At 33.1% G+C, this 18,306-nt stretch overlaps 3 protein-coding genes across 3 annotated transcripts; 1 reads left to right on the top strand and 2 right to left on the bottom strand.

Annotated features, from left to right (window-relative positions):
- Positions 1-3,183: 3,183 nt before the first annotated feature.
- Positions 3,184-4,281, bottom strand: LOC106136218 (protein sarah). Its single transcript, XM_060945452.1, has one exon. The coding sequence runs from the start codon at positions 4,047-4,049 to the stop codon at positions 3,378-3,380; it is 672 nt and encodes a 223-aa protein (XP_060801435.1). The 5' UTR covers positions 4,050-4,281; the 3' UTR covers positions 3,184-3,377.
- Positions 4,282-5,651: 1,370 nt separating this feature from the next.
- LOC106135909 (histone deacetylase complex subunit SAP18) lies at positions 5,652-6,563 on the top strand. Its single transcript, XM_013336318.2, has 2 exons — positions 5,652-5,872; positions 6,088-6,563. Exons 1-2 carry the CDS (start codon positions 5,804-5,806, stop codon positions 6,490-6,492), a joined length of 474 nt encoding a protein of 157 aa, XP_013191772.1. The 5' UTR covers positions 5,652-5,803; the 3' UTR covers positions 6,493-6,563.
- Positions 6,564-6,863: 300 nt separating this feature from the next.
- Positions 6,864-14,702, bottom strand: LOC106135891 (uncharacterized). The gene is made up of 2 exons (XM_013336295.2): positions 14,670-14,702; positions 6,864-7,996 (listed from the first exon to the last, which is right to left on the bottom strand). The coding sequence occupies exons 1-2, from the start codon at positions 14,682-14,684 to the stop codon at positions 6,947-6,949; spliced, it is 1,065 nt and encodes a 354-aa protein (XP_013191749.2). The 5' UTR covers positions 14,685-14,702; the 3' UTR covers positions 6,864-6,946.
- Between the last annotated feature and the right edge of the window lie 3,604 nt (positions 14,703-18,306).

Genomic DNA, 18,306 nt, shown 5'->3' with positions numbered 1-18,306 from the left:
CTAAGTAGAGAAATTGGTAAGAGTGTCGGTAGGTATTTAAGTTTTTATAATTTTGGGAGTAATTAACTACCATTTACTGCCTATACCTACCTCTACCTAATAAAGGCGTTACTACTCCACAATATTATTTTGTTATTGTGCAAAAAATTACCACAATAAGCAAAAACATAAATAAGATCATATTATGTATGAATTGCCCTCTGGCGTTTGTCCCTTTTGAACACGACCGAATGGATAAGTCAAGCAATTAGAAAGCGACTTCCAAGCTATCTGACACAGTGTAGTCACTGCTAAATAAGATGTTAATGAATAAGATATTCCGATTTCTAGGGTGCAAGCTGATAAATAAATATTAATTTCTGACTGAACATGGTAGGTACCTAAGCAATCTTATCACAAAAAATTTAAAGACAGGTTAAAACTCAATATAATTTATATTTACATCAAACAATTAAAATCATAATCACAGTGAGATTAAAAACATCGATAGAAGATACATTCATGTAGGTATGCACAAATAGTTCTTCGATAAACATGTAAAGGTGACAAAGATTCATCCGCATAAAAAATCAGGTTCGTAGTGTTCCAATTACGATGTAATAAGTTATTATGTTTTTATAGGTACTTTCTTTATAAGCCTTAAACCGACTACTAAAAACACCACACAGCAAAAAAAGGTATTTGGCTACCCTCGCGTTACATCTTGCCATTGCCATGCACTAATAACAAGATATTCGCGCAGTGGCAAATTGTTTTCTAAATCCCGTGTATATTCCTGTAGATATTCATTTACATACAAACATTAAATAACGGCTCTTTCCCGGGGGGTAGGCAGAGACTATATTCATTTACTTCGCTTTTATTTAGATTATGAAGATTTAACGAACCTTTCATAACAAGCACGTGTAAGTAACCTACGCCCACGCAATCCTACTGCAATCTCGGTAAAAGCCAGATGGGACCAGCTCTTATTACTATTAGTCAATCAATATGTAATCACCAAAACATTTCCATATAACAATCTACATAGGATATTTCGGGGGTTTTGAAGCCTATTAGTGAAATCAATTGCATAGGTACGCCGTAGTACATACAATACATTTTAATTATTAAGATCGAAACCCGACTGCAAATTATAAAGCTTCTAATTTATAAATAGTTCAAAAACCTCCCTAGATGAGTTAGTTCAATCATAAAACTGAACTGACATCAATTTCATTTTCTCAGCAAAAAAATCTGATCAAATGTAATCAGGGTTAGTGACATATGCTATGATGTGAAAGATACTTTTCGATGAGTGTGTACAGGCATAAAGGCAGGATTCCAAACAAATAAATCCACTATCACTGCAGTAGAGTTTTTGCTATAATAATTTTGCAGTCAGGTACAATAATGTTAGTAGGTAAAATTACACTAAAAATAAATATAATAGAGATTATGTTGTGAAATAAAAATGGACAAGAATATGCTGCATTGGTATTTCATCTACCACCCTTTTGAGCATCATGTTACTGGTGGTACAAATATTATCGGCTCCCATAGATTGGCCACTCTCAGACAAGATATAAAGATCTTCAAAAATAGGAACTAAGGTCTAATAATAGCTTAATTACATAACAGCCGTGAAATAAATTATTTGGTCCTTAAAATACAGAATAGCATTATCTACATATTTTTACATGCCCATTTGTGGCCGAAATATGAGCAGACTAGACCAAGGAGAAACTATTCCTCTTTTGCATTCTAATCTCAAAAACAATATCATTCTATTCTACTATTTGCTTGTTGCAAAAATAATTTATTATTTACACATTTTCAACAATTCAATTCTAGGCGACAAATTTAATTAAGTTTATAATATCACAAAATCTAAATGGGCATTATAATAATTTAATTCCTCTTGCAGTTCCATTTTTGGTATTGGTATAACAAAAATTAATATTAATACAATAACATAGTTATAAAATAATTATGATAAATACTTATAAGCAAAGGCCCTGATTCACAATCGCTGGTTCAGTATACTTTTAATGTTTTTTCAAATGAATATTTTAGCTATAAATAGTTACTTGACAATACTTCTTTATTGTTTTATTTTATTTTTTTAATTCTTAAATAACCTTTGGAAAATAAAAACAAAAAGTAACTTTATTCAACAGTACAGCATAACACAACTCCAAGTTTGTCAGATTTGAGTATGATTTCCCAAAAGGTAAAAGTTGGGCATGGCCCAAGTTTACTGATGTGAATGAATATTTATATGATTTATTTGCAGTTTACACAATTAGTAAGCTTCTAAATAGTTGACAAAACTGCTTTGTCAAAGCATACTTTGACATGTCCACACAGCTAAACATTTTGTTTCAAATAATTCACAAAAAAAAATATTTTACCTAAATAATAACAATGTCTGTGCTTTTAATTTCAAATGCTGCCATATGCTCTCTACAAACAAGACTATTTTAATATGGCTCCGGGTATCAACTGAGAGGTGGTACTTACTAAATAACTTTTATCAATTATGGTTTTTTTCAAAACTAGAGATCCCTCTGTTAATTTGATTTATATACATAAAATAATGACTCTGGTAATGTGCTTAAAATGCAACCAAATCTATAGGGTTCCTTTGTAACTAGCTTTTCTGGAGGAATTTGATATTTGACTTATTATTCCAGTATTACAAACTTAATTATCTGTTTAACAGAATAGGTTCCTACAATTATATTGTAATTCTTATTCCATTTCATTACATATGGTTTTTATGTATTAAGTTTATTTTTATAATAAAAGCATGCACTATTTATTATCTCTGGGGTAGTTTGGTGCCAGGCAGATACCCAGTATTTTCATCACATGTAAGCTGATCACAAAAGGTTTTTAGCTCCTTTAGCTTTCTTCTTGTAATCATGTCAACAATCCCTACAACAATAATCAAATTTTCACACTATAATATTTGGGAGTTGATTATTGGGCTCTGGACTGTAAAACTGATTGTCAATTTATAATGCAACCACGAATATGTTATGATTAGCAAAAAACTAATTTTGTTTTTCATAAGCCATAATGTAATCATTGAGATGCAGTAAATTCTTGAATTAATAAAATAGATATACCCAAAACTAAATTGAAACTATATTATAATATTAATGTTGTTAAAATATAGCACCAATTTTAAATATTTTAAATATATAAATAAAATTAAATGCACAATCTACTGAAAGCCTAAAAACATTGCATTGTTCTGCAAAATAAATTATTTTGGTTTAAAACTTTTACTGATGTCCGTGGCATCACAGATGACCAAATTGACATGTTAAATAAAAAGCTCTCACAGCTGCTTAAATTTTTCACAAACACTAATTTATCAAAATGGCATATCAATAATCCGGACAGCGTGTATGGACAATAGTGTGACCATGTGTTGAGGGGCCATTTTCTGCAGGCAAGGCAGTATGAACAATTATGGCTGGCTGGGTAGGAGTTGGCGCATGGAGTTCATGGCTCTCACCTGGTGACAAATTTGCTAATGCCGCCAAAAGGTCATGGTTCACTAGTGGTTCACCTTCTTCCCTTGGCTCCCATCCAACTGGAGGGCTTGATGGTGGAGAAATAAGAAACTGTTTCACTGGCGCTGGCGGTCGCAAGTTTTTAAATGACACTGGTGTTACTGGCTGTGTGAAATAACAATTTATACAAGAGTTATGGAATTGATATTGGTGAAGCTGAACTCTAGCGTTAGCCGCCGCCAACGGACTGTCATAATTCACTCTCAAGCGTCTGAAACTACGTAGCCATTGAAAGGTAGTGTTATCTGAGAACGTACGAAAGAGGTCTTCCATGTCCTTCTTTAGCTTCTCGTCACCGAAAACGTCGCTATGGATATTTGTAACGATTACTGATTTAGGTAAGTCATCAAAGTCGTCCACTTCGTCGGGGTCATCACTTTCTTGTTCTAAATTAGCAATGTTAGGGTGAACATTGGGCATGCCATCTTCTGGGTTGATATAAACATCGTCTTCCTGAAATTGTTCATCCTCCTTATGAGCCATTATGCAATGTTAATCAATTTGTTGATTACTTGTAATTTGTTACAACAACTATTCAATTAACGCGACCAAAAACACATGTCCTAGGAAAATTTATTACAACTATACGAGAATTAATCGATTTTTGTAATTATTTTATCAACAAAATTATTTATCGTCAAACACTCCGAGACTTGTCATGAATGCGGATCAGAATAAGGATGGCAACCTGAGATCGTTTAATCAATGAAACGATTTTCAAGTCTTATAGATGGATTTTTAATCGATATGCAGTTTTGAATCGTTCCGTTTTTTCCCAAAGTTTAGTTATGAAGCATCGGGGGCTTTAACATTTTCATGTAATAAATACATATTTAAAATAAATGTCTACAATGCCTATGTTTAATACCTGATCTGACTTTGATATGGTAACAAAATGATTTTTGATATTGAATTCCTTGAACTAAAGAGAACTAATTTTACTGGCATGAGATCAGTTATAATGTAATCTACTTATCTTGTTTTAATATAAATATAAAATGGATTTGATATTTAAATTATAAATTAATGCAAATTTAAAAAAAAAATCGTAAATCGATCTTTTAATCCTCGATGTTTCTTTGTGATTCGAGACATCCGCTTACGATTCGTATCGTTTTTTTTTTCGGAAAGAATCCCATCCCAACATCGGCTACCTAATAAAATACTGCTGCCAACTCTTTTCAACGAAAAGACGCTAAAGATCGCGCCAAATGTAATCTAAGTATAGTTGATTATTATAATTGATTCCCGCAACTTTGATTTCCCGCGATATGATGTCAAAATTTTGGAGACATTATAAAAATATATATTAATTTAGTATTTATACGTATTGGGATTATGGGTCTTTTCTGCGGGCATCTATTTAAAAGGACCGAGAGAAAGCCACATGAAGTTGTAAGAGATACAGCCTGACCTCTAGTAGACACCAGCATTTATTTTAATTATTATAATTAGCGATATTTATTATAGTTTAACTGAACTATTGTGGTTCTCCATCAGATGTTTCAATTATCAAAATCATATTTTATTCTTACTCTGCAACTGTTTCTTCATCGCATCGCCTAATTGTTGTGTGTTGTGTAATGATTAATTGTTTTGTCTTCGAGCGCATTTATTAAACAATATGTAATAAGTACCTAGTAGGCCTCAGACTAATAGTAGACACTCTGAATGAATTTGGAATGAACTTTATAAATATAGAATGGATCAGTAGTTTCCTATCATTGCATATCAATACCGACTTACGGTATTATTTGCTATGTTTTAAAAATAATTAAAGTGTATGTCGTTATTAGTGTTATTTTATATGCATAAAATGTTATTGTACGTGGTCTTAAAAGTGATGTTTATTTATTTCCTTTCTTATGACGGAATATATGACTGATTGGTTATGTTTCTCAACAAAGGTGTTCAAAATAGTAATAATAGATTATAGCATGCGTAAATTTTTGTTTTTTTTTTTTTTGCGGTGATGGTGACGGACATAAAAAAAAAAAAAAAAAAAAGTTATGTGTCTTCGCCAATGAGTTTTACTGAAGTCAATGTCATTTGAATGTGATTGTTTTTGACAATCACATTCAAATGACATCTCAGTCAAGCAAGACGCCGATTTAATTTTTTGGTTGCTTACCTATCGCTGTTCTATTCTCTAGCTTGATTATTTAAATAAAATCAAAGTACACACATATTAATTAAACTGTTACATAGTCTCAGGTTAGAACAAATAATTATTTGACATGGCAGGATTAGAATCTATGGTCGTTGAAGAAGTAAAACCAATAGAAAAACCTGTAGACAGGGAAAAGGTATGATATCGATTCTTTATAACGTTCTGCTGTCCATCATAGGTACCTATTTACCCATTTGTTGTTGAAGGATATTTATTGCAAAGGATAAAGAATGAAAAAAGTGAAATCAATCTTTCGAAAACATAATATACTTACATATCAATGCAAACATAATTCAATGATTCGAAGCAAAGTATGATATTTTTAAAGATTGCAATCTGTGCTGTTTTCAGACATGTCCTCTGCTGTTACGAGTATTCTGCTCGACGGGTCGACATAACTCGCTTGCTGATTATGCGAGAGGTAATGTGCCACAAAATGAACTTCAAATTTACACATGGATGGATGCATCACTCCGTGAACTTACTGGACTTGTCAAAGAAGTAAATCCTGAGACCCGACGTAAAGGAACTTACTTTGATTTTGCAATTGTTTATCCAGATTTGCGATCACCTACTTATAGAATGAGAGAAATAGGGGTAACATGTTCAGGACAACGTGGTGGTGATGACAATAAGACCTTGTCCCAGGTTAAATTCCAGATTGGGTTTTACCTAGATATATCTATAACTCCTCCCAATAGAATGCCCCCACCCATGAGGCGCCCACAGCCATATATTAATAATCGTCCTTACTAAATAAGTTTCTGTCAATAACTATGTACACCTAAGTTTATTTTTTGTTGAAATAAATATCATGTTTGGTATTACTTCAATTTTTATTTTGCAAGGATTAACCCTTACTTCAGATCTGATGATATTTTGCAACATAACCCTTGAAAATCTGTTTACCAGCTGCCAAAGACGGTATAGAATAGAGACCAAACTTTAGGCAGAGATTACATCTTTTTACTTGCCACGATCCATCGTATTTCGCTTTAACCACCATCCATCATCTCGTCGGTTTGAAATTTGTTTCAAATAATGAACACAATCAATTTACATTTTTTATTGGACACCTCTTGGACTGATCGAAACAATCGAACAACCAGGTGATGATAGCTGTGTTATTTTTTACTAACAGTATGATGACAAGATAACGAGAACTTCCTTAAAATTAGATTTTCCTAGAATAAATACATTTTCTTTAAACCTAGTGATTTACAGGCGACCTAAACGGCCTTTTAGATTTTTTACCCATCGCAGCGAGATCAATCGTAATACCATTAGGTAACACTGCCTTATTTTCTTGGTAATCTATGAAACCTTTTTCTTCTTGTGTCTCCTTGTTTTTATCGCATTGGATGCCAGTCTCATAGTTATATTCGCGTTTGAGTCCATCTGGATCAACATACCCGTATTTGCCGCGAGTGATACAGTCTACACCAATTGTCTCTTCTTTGAAAGAGCCATCGTCGTTTTCGAATCCCCACGTGATGCTTCCATCTTCGTTTTCTTCACGATATTTGCGAATAATCTGGGCTACTGGTTTTTTCTCCCTAGGGTTACTAGCGGTATATCTTTGAGGCGCAGCCTTCACGGGCGCACGGTTGATGGGTTCTTGAGTAGGTCTTGTGTATTGTCTGACTGGTTGCACTGGCTCATTGTCTTCTTCGACAAAAGGCTTGGGTTCTGGTCTGAACACCGGGCGCTGCGGTCTGCTTGACAACGGTTGGAGTCTGACAGGTTGCGGTTTAGATGGTTCGTTTCTTACGGGGTTAAAAGACTGTGGAAGCAACAGAGGTCGGTATTGCGTGGGCCGAACAGGTTCTGGTTTTGGTGCTGGTGATGTTGATTGTTGGAATAAAGATGGGTTGAAGACAATAGGTGGTTTAGGTTGCGAAGTGGTGGTTATATCGTAGAAGTCATTTTGTGGCTCTGGTGTTGAGAATATACTTGGTGAGAAAGCAGTAGGAGTGTTGATTTCAATTTCATCCTCCGGTTCTTCAGTCACGGGTTTCGCGAGATCTTCCAGTGACTGGAGGCTGGGACGAGGCGAAGCATCGACGGATTTGAATGAGGGTCTGCCCAGTCCCGGCCTTCGAATTCTATTTGGTCCTCCTGGTACGGGCGCTTGAATTCTTCCTTGTCGGAAGCCACCCTGTCGTGTACTGCCCACTGGTATAGCTCCAGGAATTAGTAATCGTTGGGGAATAGGCGAGTCGTATTGCGCATAAGCTGTGACTGCACACAGCATACATATCTGGAACAGAATAGGTATCGTATTAATCTACCGGTCTACCTTGGGTGTAATGTGGTGCGTGTAATTTACACTAGATTTTGAGGTCACTGGTGATAGATATATAACACGGATTAATTAGCGACAATGTCTAATCAATCTTCTCAAAAGAATTATTATTTTTGGAATCGACCTCATTAGGTTAAAAAATAAAAATGATAGCAAAATAAAGTTAATCAATGTTTTTTCTCTCTTGGTTTGAGTGCAGGGTTATGAATTAAAAAAATAATAAAAATATGAGTATTTAATAGTTGTGTTTGTTCTTCTTAATTTTATAATTTTTTAACTACTTAAAGAATAGGACCACTCCACCTTTTCCCCATGGATGTAAAGAATAGGTTTATATACTTGAGATTGTTCTTTTAGGCGATGGGCTAGCAACATGTCACTATTTGAATCTCAATTCTATCATTAAGCCAAGCGTCTGAGCGCCTTTCAGTCTTTTGATGACTGTGGGCTCTATCTACCCGCAAGGGATAGAGACGTAATTACACTTTATGTTACACTATTTAAGTACAGGTATCTTACATAGATAATCATGTAATAACCTGTAAATATATTGATCCGTCGAAAAATTTATTTACGAGTTTAACATGTTTTTTCAGGTTCTAAACAATATTTTCATACACTAAGCTCAATATTCGCACTTAAATTATCAAAACATGCCTTCGAGATCCGTAACCACTTTCACTCATTTTACTTGGTTCCTACCGTTTTTCCTTTTGTTAATTTATTATAATTTAGGTCTATATTTATTGTTTTACATAGATATCTGATAATTTAAAAGATGTAGTGGCAGCGGCGTTCGCGGAATGAGTAAAATATGCAACTATACCTATCTATGTCCGCCAACCTTACAAAATCTCTAGTATTACTTATGTTGTTTCTGTAGTTTTTTGTTTCGTGACAATGCAGTTCACACTTGGCTCCATTTATTTATACTTATGGCGATACAATCTACCTTGCCTCGCCCTGACTATTATATTCAATGCAATGAACGAATTAAACTCTTGCCGCAAGACCTGGGTAGGTACATTCTGTTTGCACAATGCATAACTTAATCTGTACCCTTGTTTAAAAATTATGAAATTTTTATTCATTGTTATTCACACCTTTGCCAAATTGCACTATATTAACTTACCTCCTTGGAATTTAATGAATTCTATTTATAAAGAGTAACATCTGTTCCTTACGAAACAAACTGAATCTTACGAACTTACATATATACCTACTACTAGTTACTACATACTTAGGTAGTCAAAACGATAAATACGCCAAATTCGTATGTATACCTAATATGAATACTCGTATATAAGTAGATTAAATACGTAGTATGTAAAAAACATATTTTTAAACAGAAAGATGCATTATTTTTTAATTTTTATATGTACTATTATTTCCTTTATTTCCCTACCACAACTCTTATTTCCGATCAAAGGATACAATGTTATTTAACTTAATTCACAATGTCCTGTAATTCACAGTTAGCATAGGAAGTATTTATCCTCGATTGACTTAAGAATTGAAATAGCCGAATTATGCAATTATATCTATTTTCGAATGTTTATATGGCTGGTTTTACTACTGATTTTTAAAGGTTAAGCTTTCCAAATCAAATAATTCAGTTACGGATTTGGCATAGATGTTATATGGGTACCTAAATAGTATCTATGTAAATTAAAGAAATTTTTCGATAAATCCAATTTGCATGCACGTTTTTTAAGAGGAGAATTTTAAGAAAAATAATATCTCGCAGTAAGAAAAATTGGTTTATAAGACGCTTTCAAGGAGATGATATTTCAAAATGAAATTGCACGTACAATAATCTAAATAAATCGTATATTAATTACCCGCAACGTACTGGAAATGTAATCAGTAAGTATACATATATTGATTGAGTAATGTCAGATGTCGACCCGTTCAGGCACTCTGGTTGACTTGTGTATATTGTCGCAACCACAATCCACACAAATGTTGTACTTACTCCACTTTCGGAAATTAATGTTGGTGTTGTAACACGAACCCTTGGTGCTGATGGGCAATCAACACGTCACATAGGCATTGCGTATGAAGAAATTGTTATGTATATAAATACCTTTAATTGGATTGAACATGGAAAACATGCGTGTGTTGCGACTGTTCAATTATCTGGAAATCTATATAAACTATAAATCTAATGCTACTACGCACTTTCGCTAAGAAAGTATCTACTAACTACCCTTGCACTCTACAAAATATGTACCTATTAGCTTTACTTTTTTCCAGTACTTTTATTTGTCTACAATATGCGAAATATTACATTAGTTCTTCAAAATTGCAAAGCTTCAACATTTCTGTCTAGCATGTACATATGATATCAATTGATTTAAATGATATTTTGAAAATATGAAAAAGCTACTTTCTGTTTGATCACTAAAAAGTTTATAAAGTAAATATTTTTTTTTAAAAAGAACATCCAAATATCTTTGTGGACAAATACCTATATATCCTCTAGTATGTAATTCATGAAGTATTTTTCGTAATTATCTTGAAAGTAAGTACCAAATAAGGACGCCCGTGGTGTCCAGTCCAGTCTGCACTTCCGTAATTCAAGGCGATATTGGAATGGAGTGAATGAAGTAATAACCGGTTTGTTCGTAAAACGGAGCATTCCTGATATAAATAACTTATAATATAAGCAGGAGGTAAGTGATATACGAGTAAATTAACAAACATTTAAGATTTTGGTTAATACCGTGAATACATTATACTTAATAAGGAGAAAAACTATGGTTAAAGATAAATGTTAAACAGGTAACTAAGATTTTTATTTGTCTTCATAAATCCTTAAAAAATAATAAAATAATTTGTAAAAATTGTGTCGATTTCTAAAAACAAGTTTTACTTATTTGTTTTTATTCCAAGGCCACTGCAAATGAATTGCAAAATTATTAACTTCATACCTGTGCATAATATTTAGAACGAGTATATTTTAACGACTTTATTAAAACTGGTAATGCTACTGACACCAGCAAATATTTACTTAATGTTTGCATTAGTCGCTTTCGCGTCTCATAAATAAATAACCACTTATTATTAACACGAGCTTTGTTTTTGTTTCTAATTTACTTCAATAAGTATAAATTTTTATTTTTTTTTATAACTTTCCCATGTATGGATGTAGTAAAAGGCGAATAAGGGAATAGCTAATAAACTTGGGATTAGAAAAATCGTGACTTTCTTTTCCTAAAGTGTAATCGCGGATATTTCAAATTATCTCGGTTAGCAATTTTTACTTAATATCTATCTGCTTAGATTTATACAGAACATTATTGCGGAAGTTCCCTATTATATATTACGTAAGATATACCGCCAGAAATCCAATCCTAATAATCTTTTAAGGTTATAATAACGTTGTTTTAAAACTTTCGTAACTGATATACTGATATTGATAACAAAAATAAACTTCTCAAAGTAATAAGCTAAAAAAAATCACTTTGGTAAATTAAAAAAAAATATTGAATAATTCCAGATTTTCTTAATTTATTCATTTATAGAATTATTTATAGATTTATTTAGACTAGCTAATACATCGTTTTATTGGGCAACTGGCTAGCAAACTGTCACTGTCTCCGTCACTAAGCCATCGGAACCAGAGAGCTGGTATTTTCGAGACTATTTGGTTCTGTGTACCCCATGACAGAAATAAATTTAATTTAAATATAAAAATGAGGACACTGAGTGACTGACTGACTCACGAAACTGAAATTATGTAAAATTGGTTGTATATGTAATGTTACAAGTACCTAAATTTAATATAGAATCAGTGGAAAGATTATTTTTGTTATTTATTCCCGCTACTATAATACAAATATGCAAATTAACTCTATTAAGCTTAAGCCTATCAACTGACATTAACATATTTATAAACATTAGATAACGAACAACAATTTCCTAACGTTAGCTACGCACTAAGTGGTACAATACAAAACGCGTGGGGTGGCGCATGTAGGCTCGTTGAAGTCTTTTGCAAGGCGCTACAATTACTATTGATTAACCCACACTTCTAGTGTGGGTCGGTGTAGTAAAAAAACGACCTATATACTAGACGATATATGCTCTTCCTAATGCCACTACCCGGCCCAGGCAGAAGGGGTAGCACGAAAATATCATGGCTGGACGTCACGAAAGATGATGCGCGAGTCAATGGACTGAAATCCGAGGACGCCGAAAACCGGACCAAGTGAAGAGAGAAGTCGGAAGGCGGATTCCGGGCCCTGAAACACTTCTGTCGAGGGTGCAACCGGGAATAAGCAGAGATGAGAGAGATATGCTCTTCCTAATCTTTGTGTGTTCCCAGTTGCATCCTTCGCCACTATAATTTGTAATCGATGTCCGGTGAAAATTCTTTAATGTAGTTTGTTCCGCCGCTACTTTTATTAGGTACTTGTACTTTTAAAGCAGTTGGAAATATAATTATACTTAAGTTATGTACGTCATTAAGCGATAATAATGGTATACACGGTTCCTATTTTGAAAAAAAAAAAACTTTCTATAATATTTATCCAATAGTATAATCATCTGTGTATTTTTTCTCATACATATTTCGTTATATATATTATTTATTTATTCTATTTCTATACTGCGAAGCTTGGGGTTCACTTTTAGACTTCTTTTTCCATTTCGTGCGGTCTCCAGTTCCTTCAGTTAAACATGACGAACAACGATATCGTTGTGCAAAGTGCAAAGCATATGCTTTTAGCTATTTAATAATGGAGTCTTATTCGATTCTTGTGAAAGTTTGCATAATTTTAATTAGGTCACTATCTTTTTTATTTGGTTTTAAAAGGAATTATTTTTCAATGTTTCTTTTTTTAAACTGGAATTTTTCTGCTCGATATATACACAGAATGAAGTTGATAGGACTTGGTATCATCACTATGTACATAGCATAACGTAAAGAAGCTATCCGCGTCTGTCCCTCTCTATGTATTTTTTTAAAGATAGAGTGTTTCAAGGAAGGAAGGTTTATATGTATGAATGCTTCCCGTGCGAAGCCGGTGCGGATCGCTAGTATTATTATAGAACTGTTATTGGTTATTTTGATGTAGTTTAAAATATTTTTTGCACTGCATTTTTATTTTATTTATAACGAACTTGGGTTTTCACGTTGCATTATACTATTTATTCATAACTGATCCACAAATGATTCGAAACATCCGAGACAAAATAAAGGTTTAATGCCTGTATGGTTGATAAATAGTATATTAACAAACTATAGATTACTGATACTTATTTGAATAAAGAAAATTTGATTTGAAAGCATGGCTCAACTGTCACAACCTTACACACACTATGGCTTGACTCATAAAAATTACTTATAAAAATTTTAGCCATATTGTGGCTTAGCCAGAGCTATTGGCTTCATAAGCTTACCCTGGAAAACCTTGGCAAGTTGAAATGGAAAATAAATTTTGGAATATGGCATATTGCAAAGGTCAAGATCTTAATATCAAAGTGCATTTTCTACGGTACGACAGGTGTAGCTTTTTGTACGATAAATGTTTTTTATTTGATAAGAAATTGTAATCTCATCCGGTTACTGTATAGTTACGTTGTCTGCACCAGTAATACATATCTTTAGCAGCTAAGCCTGTTTACTTGTTAGCAGCGTAACCAACAATGTGTTGGTCAGAGCTGCGTGTTTACGTAATCGTTTAGTTAATACGACAAGTTTACCAAATGCGTTGTTGCAGACAATTAGTTCCGCATTATGAATTAAGAAGGGCAGTTTTTTGTGTGTCGAAAGGTTATCAAGTTTACGTTTGCGGTGCACTGATAGTTGTACCGCACGCCCGGCCAAGGTTGGCATGCGAAACCAATAAATACCTCTATGTTACAAGGCGTGTGTCGCTCTGAATTCGATTTATGTAATGCTAGTAATTTGCCCTGGTTCTAAATGAGTGTGACGAAAAATGTGTTTAACTTTTACGAGTATTAACTTTTTTTCAGTTAATTTTCACCATCCTCCTGGCATTTCTCGGTTATGTCTTTGGGAGAAGCTTAATGTCCTTTTTAACTGTGATAATAAATACTTATCTATATTGTTTAAAACATAATAAATTTGTAATTCGACATTAGGTTGTAAGTTTTTCTAGCATCTTTACTCAATTTAATCAAACACAATATATGTTATGTATATCGATCGGAATCCAAAAAGTATTCAGTGCAATAGACAGTGGCCGGCTACGTAAGGCAAATTATATTATCAGCTCCGCTTGTCTAACTTTCACAATCTGTGTCCTTACTCGATGATTTGCATATTTTTTCTACTATTACTTAAGTTATTTTTATGGTGTCTTGTAACTAGAGCAATCAAACCAACTAAGTAATGATGAAATATCAGTATAGAAATTTCACAAATTTTTAATAGCTCCGTGATTAAAGAAAATAATACATATAAAAAATGTTGTATTTTTTCATGGACTGATCATATATCAACTCAGATAAAATTAAAATATTATAAAAAAAAAAAATTAAATAAATATATGAAAACTTTTAAAACATAAACAAAGCACTGTTCATCTTTATCACACAAGGACTAATAAAAGGACATTTTATAATAAATCGCCCTTGAAGGCTTGTCACTGTAACTCACCAGTAGAGTCCGCATGTCTCAGCACGTCCCCGGTTCACCGCGAACTAACAAATAAAGGAAACACCACCCGCGCAAGCTTTATGTGAGACCCACTCTCGCCCTGCACCAGACGCGACTGCCATACCTTAGTGCAAGGTAACCGGCTTCGAACGCATACCTCACCACTACAAACTCTCCTTAAATGCACTACTATCCAAATTGGCTGCACTAACCGCGAAAATACCGCTAAACGAACTAATAATTGATTGAAATTCGATTGTTTTATTATTCGTATTTTAAACGGCGTCTTCCTTATCATTTTATGGCAAGCGGCAAATTATGTATCATTATCGGACGCGTGAAGTATCTATATTAGTGCGCTTTTGTTCAATGTGATGAATATTTGCACGATGATATAAAAAAACACAAATCAATAGACTCTCAGCTATTGGTTTCTCCTGGTTAAGTCCCGGTTACATCCTTACTCCTCTAAAGAATACCCTGGATGTGTGTTTCGAAGCTAATTTCAAACTTTTGTTTTACACTAGATTTAATTTTATTTTCCTGTAATACCTATATAAAGTAGAAAAAGAGTTAATAAGATAACTTTTACGGATATCGCTTCCGCCTCTTTGCTGAACACCACAAGGCAAATGAAAGCACATAGGGCTCACTAGTTTTTCCATTAGTTCTTTCGTCGGGAGTTACCAAAGTCGTTAGTTACGAGTATCTTATCAGTTCTCTTGAACTTTAACTACAAAATATACCGTGTTTGTTGTCGAACATGGCAGTACATCTCCTTGATGGGTCCGGCATCATGTTGAATACTTCGGCCTTGTGCCAACCGTATCTAGTTGACCTGAATTTTCTATATTTATGTAGATACTTGTTGATAGTACCTAACTAGAGCCAAATCCTTAGGATACCTAAACACCATATTATTATTTAAAAAAAAAACCTTACGCTACAGTTTTCGGTAACATAGGATTTTCTTGTCATTTGGATTTCTTTTTTAATAATCACTAAAAATAAACAGGCGCAAAAAATTAGTACCCATTTTCTATATTTCTTTTATTTTAACAACAGTGATACATATATAAGCATAACTAATTTAATCTTGATAAGTCGGAAACCTGATCCCAAGACTCTATTGAATTCACAAGGGCAAGGGGCGTGATGTAACATCCGATCCGTCTCCACTCCCTAAGAAAAAAATAGATTACAGATGTGAAACATCTTACATTGGCAAGTTTACACATGTACTCGTATCGTTCTTTCGGAATCGTGGCTTAAAAAACGTTTATAAAATTCAAAGGAGAAAATAAGTTTATAAAAAAGACATAAGAAATAATATCTACATATATTCCCTAACAAATATTCAGATTAATTTTTTTGATATTATTTAAAAGAAATAAGGATGAGGTTAACTCATGTCATAGTAATTATCTAGAATCAATCACACTAGTAAAAGTAGAGATTGATATGATGTAAAGGTGAATTTATTGGTTACTGATTGTGAAAAAGAAATAACAAAGAAAACGGTCTCATATTAACGAGATAAATACTGTAAATGAAATCAATGTTACAGTATATAAGTACCATCTATACTAATATAATAAAGCTGAAGAGTTTATTTGTTTGAATGTTAGTTTGAACGCGCTAATCTCAGGAACTACTGGTTCGAATAAAAAAAAAAAAATTGTGTTGAACGACCATATATCGAGGAAGGCTTTAGGCTATAAAACATAACGTTGCAACTATAAGGAGCGAAGAAATAATGGAAATTGTGAAAAATAAAACGGGGAAAATTATTCATGCTTGAGGGCTTCCGTTGCGTACCCTACGAAAACGGTTCAAGATACCAAAAATATATGTATGAAAGAATTATTCCTATTAGTAAGTAGCGGTAGTTCTTAATGGTAAAAAATTATATATTTATTACTTAATAAGTACCTTTTTAAAATCTCATTCAAAAGTACGCTGTGATCTCATCTCATATCTGTAGTAACGGTGTTTTATGACCCCACAGCTAGTGTATAGCTCGTGTATTGTGTCTTTCGATTTGTAATTCAATCGAAATGCTCGCAGCATGCTATATGTCGATGAGGCAATACTTTTGTTACAATTTTGTTTAGGGAATTTGGTGATATAACGCCTATATTGATTTCTTACGTAGATTAATGCGGTATTTAAAAATATGGTTGCCGCTTATTAGACGTGCAGGTGTTTTAAGTAGGTCAATAATTTAGGTAGGTATTTTTGTATATTTATTTAACCTTTATTGTACAAACAATGCTGCTTAATGCTAAGCGCATTGTCTGACAGTCAACCTTTGGCTTGAGCAAATATATAAAGTGGGTGTAAAGAAAGTAATTATCGGATGATTAATTTCAATTTCTGTCATGATTTAATTGTAAGTTATGTTAACTTTTACCTTCAATGTCTTGAAGGAACAAGCAACTAAGGCTTATAATCAACATAAGTATTACAAAAATAAACAAATTTTCATCTAGACGTTACAAAATAACATCTAAACCGATAGGTACAGCCGTTTTCTATAATCAAGATGTCTAACTAAGTTAGATGTGCGTTCTCAAAAATACGACTGGAAGCCGATTTATTATGATCACTGTCAACTTTTGCAATGTTTTAGATCTGGCATTAAACAATGATACCATTAAAACAGCTAGTTTGATTAAAAATAATAATTAAGTGTATTTGGAAATTAATAGTACTCCAATATTATGTGAGAACGTCCGCGGTCCTGCCCACGTGAAAATATTCACTCCTGCAGGAATTTGGGGAAGCTCTCTCTCAGTGCACGAAGAGATCACATAAAGATACTACTTACATGCCAATTTTTTGATTTTTGTTTCGTTTTATTTCATCATTTCATTATCATTCATCATCATCATCATCATTTCATTCGTTGATGTCAGTCAGGGCCCTCTTGAGTTACTTAAAGTAACACAACAACGCTTTATTATTAAAAAAGTTGATTATCAATCCATAGAATCATTTTTAATCTTGACCTTAGGAATCGAACCTTATAACTTTTTCAGCTACTATGAGCCAGTCATGATGTAGCCTAGTTAGCATTGCAGGCTTTTAGGATAATGCATTTCGGGTATTACGTCAATGTTTCCAAGTAGTCTGGTCACGCAAAAGCACATGAAAGTACATATATTGTGGTGGCAGCATCACAAGTGAGAGTTACGATACGTACATAAACTAAAACTACAGAAGTGAACAAAACACGTGATACTATGTATAACTGTATGTTAAATGCATCAGCTTCCGAAAATCTAATGCAAATCCTTGGTAATCTAAAAAAAAAATTTAAAGGTTTTAATGATCGATTTTTAGCACACTCCATTATTTGATAGTAAAAGAAAAACTAAAGAATACCTGTATTACTCTAGTTTTAAGTTTTTATATCGTTACAAGAAATAGTTCATTACCCGCATCGGATATAGCTGGGAAATTGGAAACAGTAAATCGATTCCCACTTTCTTTAACAATTTTTTTATTTTTGTTTGATATAATTTGTGGAAAACTTTAGTTTTGTATTAAAAATATATAACTTACACTTTAATCATTAAAATATAAAATCTCACGAAACTATTTTTATTTCAGAGAACCCCTTATTACTACGTAT

This window comes from Amyelois transitella, chromosome 8, assembly GCF_032362555.1.
Source record: "Amyelois transitella isolate CPQ chromosome 8, ilAmyTran1.1, whole genome shotgun sequence".
NCBI lineage: Eukaryota > Metazoa > Arthropoda > Insecta > Lepidoptera > Pyralidae > Amyelois > Amyelois transitella.
This window is presented reverse-complemented; position numbering and strand designations above follow the sequence as displayed.

Excerpts from the sequence above, each read along its gene's own strand:
- LOC106136218 (XM_060945452.1), bottom strand. The coding sequence starts at position 4,049 with ATGGCTCATAAGGAGGATGAACAATTTCAGGAAGACGATGTTTATATC.
- LOC106135909 (XM_013336318.2), top strand. The coding sequence starts at position 5,804 with ATGGCAGGATTAGAATCTATGGTCGTTGAAGAAGTAAAACCAATAGAA. Across the intron at positions 5,873-6,087 it reads AACCTGTAGACAGGGAAAAG|ACATGTCCTCTGCTGTTACG; the intron begins GTATGATATCGA and ends TGCTGTTTTCAG.